This window comes from Barbus barbus, assembly GCF_936440315.1.
Source record: "Barbus barbus genome assembly, chromosome: 12".
Taxonomy (NCBI): domain Eukaryota; kingdom Metazoa; phylum Chordata; class Actinopteri; order Cypriniformes; family Cyprinidae; genus Barbus; species Barbus barbus.
In genome coordinates this window covers 30653272-30659650 of record NC_136740.1, presented here as the reverse complement: position 1 = coordinate 30659650, position 6379 = coordinate 30653272, and the positions used below count along the sequence as shown (strand labels likewise).

Genomic DNA, 6379 nt, shown 5'->3' with positions numbered 1-6379 from the left:
TGACTAATTATAATTAACACAATTAATGATTAATCTTTCTAGCATTCAGCTTTTGTTACTTCACCTACACACTCCTTATTTACTGTAAAGAAAAAGTGAAATAAAGAGTGAATCACTCAATTTAAGTATATCAATTAATATAGCAAACAATGATTTGTATTTTACAGGAAAGCTGGACTTGGATTAAAGGCTTTAGCTGTTTTAGGGCGAGACATCATTTATAAGACTGACATCCGTAACTGTAAATTCATTCGACACAGACACACTGAGAAACTTCATCATTTCTGCTGATTATTCCAGGTAATGTTTTTCCTGAACTCATGTAGTTTTCTGTATATGGAATGTAGATGGTATATTTATAAGAATTAAATCAGATCTAATAGAACTAACTTGTTTTAATGATGAAGAACATCTGCTGTTATTTAAACAACATCTATTTCTTGCTCAGCTTGTGAAAATGGAGCGCTTGTCTGCAGCAAACACACGATTCTCTCTCAATCTGTTCAAGAAGATCAGCGGAGAAAACAAATCAGGAAATGTGTTCTACTCTCCGATCAGCGTCTCCTCGGCTCTGGCCATGGTGTCGCTCGGAGCAAAAGGAAACACAGCGGCGCAGATGTTTAAGGTGATCTCACATTTATGACTTAAGCTCTTTTTGTGGCCAGTTGTTCAGAATATATATAATATATACAATATATAACTCAGCAAAAACGTAATATCATCCAATATTCTAATGCTTTTTCCATCAAATTACTTATGTGTAAATATTTGTATGAACATAGAAAGATTCAACAACTGAGACATAAAAGGAACAAATTTCACAGACATTTGGTGAACAAAAATGGAATAATGAGTTCTAGAGCGATGGTCAATATCAAAAGTAGCAGTCAGTCAGTATGTGGTGTGTCCACTGGCTGCTTTAATACTACAGTGCATCTCATCTTAATGAACTGAGAAAGATTTGGCAGTACATTTATTTATTTATTTATTTATCTGAGCAGTGAATTTACAATAGATGTTGAAATTATCAGAATAGTTGTCTTTATCAATTCTACCTCAACAACACTGTGTAGGTCTTGAGCTTTAACAATCCTCCAAAACCTGGCGCCGCGACTCCAGCTCCTAATGTTTCAGCCGACCAAATTCATTCCAGCTTCAACAAGCTCATGAGTGAACTGAAGAAACCAGGAGTCCCGTACGCATTGAGTCTTGCTAACCGGCTCTACGGAGAGCAATCCTACCAGTTTGTTGAGGTAAGACTCAAATGAAATAATTCAAGGTTTGCTCATGGTATTAAACGACAAGGTTTAGGAAATATTCACCCTATGTTACAGAAATTCCTTAATGATGCACAAAGATACTATGAAGCCGGACTGGAGGAGGTGGACTTCAAGAAGAAATCAGAGGCTGCACGTCTCAACATCAACAAATGGGTGGAGAAAAACACTCAAGGTAAAAAAAACAGCATGAATTTTATCTGAATTTTAAACTTATTCACCAAATAATTATTATTTTATGTTTTTTGCTGCATCTTAGGTACAGCAACATATGTTTCTTGAGTTCAGCTATTAAAGAATCTGTCTCAAAGCTCACGACACAGTTCTAATAAAAATATAAATGTAATGGCTAAACAAAAAGTGCATTAAAGTCACTGTTTAATTTAGTTTAATGTTGCTATTTGATTTTTAGAGAAGATCAAGGACTTGTTGAAACCGTCAAGTGTCCGTGACACAACAAAACTGGTCTTGGTGAACGCCATCTACTTCAAGGGGAACTGGGAGAAGAAATTCCCAAAGCAAGCCACCAGAGATGAACAGTTTAAACTGAACAAGGTGAGATTTCAAGCTCTTTTTTTTTTTTTTTTTATATTCCTAACAGTCATGAAATATGAGGATTTGTGACATATTTCTATTAATCTCTTAATGCTTTGCAGACTCAAACTAAACCAGTGAAGATGATGCAACAGAAGTCAAAGTTTCCTCTGACCTTCATCCCAGAGTTGGACAGTCAGGTTCTGGAGCTGCCGTATGTCGGGAAGAATCTCAGTATGTTGATCATCCTTCCTAATGAGATTCAAGACCAAACCACTGGCCTTCAGAAGGTGAGACAGCAGAGATTTATGGCTGGTTAATGAGGCATTAAATATGTGTCTTTGAAAAGTCGGTATGGCTGTATGCATTATTAAAGTATTTTTAAATGAAAAACAAATAGACACACATTAACACAACTCTCTTATTATCCAGCTTGAAAAGGCACTGACCTACGAGAAGCTCATGGAGTGGACCAAACCCAGCATGATGCGTCAACAAGAAGTTGAAGTATCTCTGCCCAGATTTAAGATGGAGCAAACCTATGACATGAAGAGTCTTCTGATCAGCATGGGAATGGAGGATGTGTTTGATGGGCAGAAGGTGAATCTTTCAGGCATGTCGCCCAACAACGACCTGATGCTGTCGGGGGTGATTCATAAAGCCTTTGTTGAAGTAAACGAGGAAGGAACCGAAGCGGCTGCAGCCACCGCCACTGTCGGTTTTACAGCCTCAATGCAAGAAACCTTTATTGCAGACCATCCGTTCCTTTTCTTCATCCGTCATAATCCTTCCAACAGCATTCTGTTTTTTGGACGCTTCTGTTCTCCTTAAATATGGTAATGATGGAGTGATTAATGGAGTGAAAATTCTAGTTCCACATGTTCCTCTAATAAATAAAGGCTCTAGTAAATAATTGAGTGTTATTTCGGCATACTTTCACAGCACTGATTCTTGAGTTTCATTACAAAACAGAAAATTTTAAACAAAATTGGAAAATATCTATATATTTTTTTATAAAACTTTTCAACATATTCTTTTTTCAATTACACTAGTAGGTTCTACTTTACATAAGCAAAATGTACAAATCCCAAACCATTCTTCTACAAATTTGTGTGACGAATTTAAAACATTTGTGCATTTATGGAGCAAAAGCAATTTTTCAAAGAGCCAACAATATTCATAATATACAATAGCAGGTTAATCAGACAATTAGATTAAGAAGCAAGCTAGAGAAGAGGACAAATGCAGAGAAGAAACAGAAAATATAAACATATGCTGCATCACAGTTTGTAGATCCGTGCTTGACATGTTAGAGAAAATATAGGCCTATAAAATTACACAAACCAATAAAATATCAATATAATAAACTGTGCAACAAACAGTTATCTTAAGGAGCAAAAAGTATTAAGCTATGCAGTTAAATCTCAAAATAATTAATGTCAAACAGAGCTGTGTGGGGGTAAATGAAACTTGATGTGCTATGACATCACAGTTGTGTTGCATTATGGTATATGGCACTCAGTAGACTCGCTCGCTCTGTCATAATTAAGGGGATGATGGTCTGTCAGTATAAACATCCCTTGTTTATATTCCCAAGTTCGTGAGTTTGTATATCTAAAAGTTAAATGGAATTCACCCTCTGTTGACTAATATTTCATTTCACAACCCATGAACTACAAACATGAATAAAAAGGGTTAAAAACTACAAACAACATGGCGGATGTGCGAAACTGGCTTTAAGACCTAGAGCGGTTTAGATAAAGAGGTTTGAGTGATTAATAATATCTAACTTTTGACGGTTATATAAGGTTTTGGTTTTGGATAGTATGACTCAAGTGCTACTACATCCTTCTAAAGGATGAAAGTCCAGAAAGTCTGAGAAGCACTCACAAGCCCAGGTGACAGCTAGAGCCTCCTTTTCGATTTGCACATATTTCCGTTCTGTGTTTGTGAGTGCTCTTCATGCATAAGCTATGGGTTTAAGCTGTTTGTCACCTTGAATTTGTAGCAACACAGCTCCCAGACCATATGATGATGCATCTGCTGAGACAACTGTGGGTGCTTTCAGGTCATACAGAGCTAGCGGTGTACTTAAATCTTGTTTAATGTTCTCAAAAGCCCTCTGTTGCGGCTCTCTCCATGCCCACATATTCTTATGCTGCAGGAGATCTCTCTAAGGCTGCCCTAGTGAAAAAAAGTATACTTTATTGTATTTGTAATAGATTCCCTGTTTTAATAGTACATTGCAAATATAATAATAACAAAAAATGTACTATTTTTAAATATACATAAAGTATATTAGCAGCATACTTTTGACTATTTTCAAAATACAACTTTTAACACACTTTAAAATAATTGTAATTTAGTATATTTTCTAAAAAAACATATTTTACAAAAATATGCTTGAATTTAAATTTCTGTACATTTTTTATAAGTATATTTATTTGCATTTTACTTAAATATATTTTATGAATATTTTTTAACTGTGTGCTGATAATGATCTTTGTAACAATGCATTGAAAGTGTACTTTCAGAGTACATTATTAAATAACCTGTAGTTGTACATTTTTGAGTCATTTTTAAGTTTACTTCTTCATGCTTGGAATTTACTTAATTACTTGGGCATACATTGCTTTCAGAAAGTAAAGAATAAAATAAACCAATAAAGTGAATGCATTATAAAGTGTACAGTCAAGTAAACACTGTCTATATTGCAAGGCCAAAAACTGAAGTTCATGCACTCTGCATTAATATTATATCACTGTATTATTATAACATCCTTATAAATTGTATGGAGAAATAAAGCTGAAAAACAACAATTAGCATTGATATCTGTATAAAGCTGCAGAAGTAGTTCCCCAGGAGTTAGTTTTTTGTCTCTTTCAATATTGTTTGGAAGTGGAATGACATACAGTTTGTCCTTAGACCTAATAATTACACATTTCCATTTGAGTGATTGTGGATGGACAGCAAATACATTATGAGACAATATGTAAATGTTCAGGATATATTTAGCTGAACATCTCTAAAATGAATCTCTTACACACACACTCTTTAGTGGAAGCAGAAGATGCCCATCCTCACACTTGAAAGCCATCAGGGTCATAATTTCCATCACTTATTAATTCATTTCCATCACTCATCTCCTTTTAAGAGTCATGTTATTACAAGAATGATAAAGAACACTGCTCACTGAAGAAAAGATTTTTGATGCTGTTCACTTTATTTAAACAATTCCTTTTGATTTATCATCATATATCAGGTTTCCTGTTCAAACATGACTGCATTGAACAGACTTGAAACAAGCGTTTTCTTTTACTTACTTATTAAATGATGTTTTTGGAGAAAATATGTTTATAGAGTATAGGGCTGTAGGTTATTATAAATAATTAAAAGCTAAACAAATAAATACATAAACAATAGTAAATATATTTAATATTTACTATTTCACTGGAGAGAAAAAAAATTCATTGAATTTGCTACATTTGTTTAAAGAAAGTGGTTGCAATCCATTTATTTTAGCTACATTGAAATAAACGAATTTAGTTGACTAACTTTCAACATTTTTATTTAAATGTAGCTAAAATAAATGGATTGCAACCACTTATCTTAAGAAATATAATTTTTTCATTGTACATACATTTTTCATATTACGCCTACATTACGCCTTTTTAATGTAATAACTTTTACTTGGGCTATGGCAAAATATATATTTTTAGTGTTTCCTAAAAAGATTCAAAACCCGCGGCTGTGACGTCACCCGTCCAATCACAGCTGAGCTTCATTCAAACTCAAAACTTTGAAAAGGTAAGCATTTCATATATATATATATATATATATATATATAGCGCGCACACCGCGCTCCCTTACCAAGTGTCCTGCTCGCCAATGTCCAGTCGCTGGATAACAAACTCGATGACCTCAGGGCAAGAGTCAGGTTCCAGAGGGACATTCGGGACTGCAACCTTCTCTGCTTCACCGAGACATGGCTGAACCCAGCGGTACCAGACCACGCCATCCAGCCGGCCGAGTTCTTCTCGGTTTACCGCATGGACAGAACGCTGGACTCGGGGAAGACTAGGGGAGGTGGAGTATGTCTGATGGTGAACAAACACTGGTGTGACGGCGCGAGCATTGTTCCCCTCTCACGCTCCTGCACACCGAATCTTGAACTTCTGACCATCAAATGTCGCCCTTTTTATCTCCCTCGGGAATTTAGCTCGGTCATCGTCAGTGCCGTTTATATTCCACCTCAAGCGGACACGGACACTGCGATATGGGATTTACATGAAACACTACACCTTCACCAGACACAGCACCGGGACGCCGCATTCATTGTTTTGGGAGATTTCAACAGTGCCAACCTCAAGCGTGCACTGCCGAACTTCCATCAGCACATCAGCTGCCCCACCAGGGGCGAAAGGACATTAGATCACTGTTACACCCCATACAAGAACAGCTACAAGGCACAGTCACAACCACCGTTTGGGAAATCGGACCACGCCGCCATCTTCCTCATGCCTGTTTACAAACAGAGGCTGAAACAGGAAGCCCCGGTGCAGAGGGAG

General features: G+C 36.2%; 1 protein-coding gene across 1 annotated transcript; it reads left to right on the top strand.

The window, feature by feature from the left end:
• Positions 1 to 457: 457 nt before the first annotated feature.
• LOC306878212 (leukocyte elastase inhibitor-like) lies at positions 458 to 2642 on the top strand (the record flags this gene model as incomplete). The annotated part of the gene is made up of 6 exons (XM_079430410.1): positions 458 to 625; positions 1074 to 1253; positions 1335 to 1452; positions 1690 to 1832; positions 1934 to 2101; positions 2244 to 2642. The coding sequence occupies 6 exons, from the start codon at positions 458 to 460 to the stop codon at positions 2640 to 2642; spliced, it is 1176 nt and encodes a 391-aa protein (XP_079286536.1).
• Positions 2643 to 6379: the final 3737 nt, after the last annotated feature.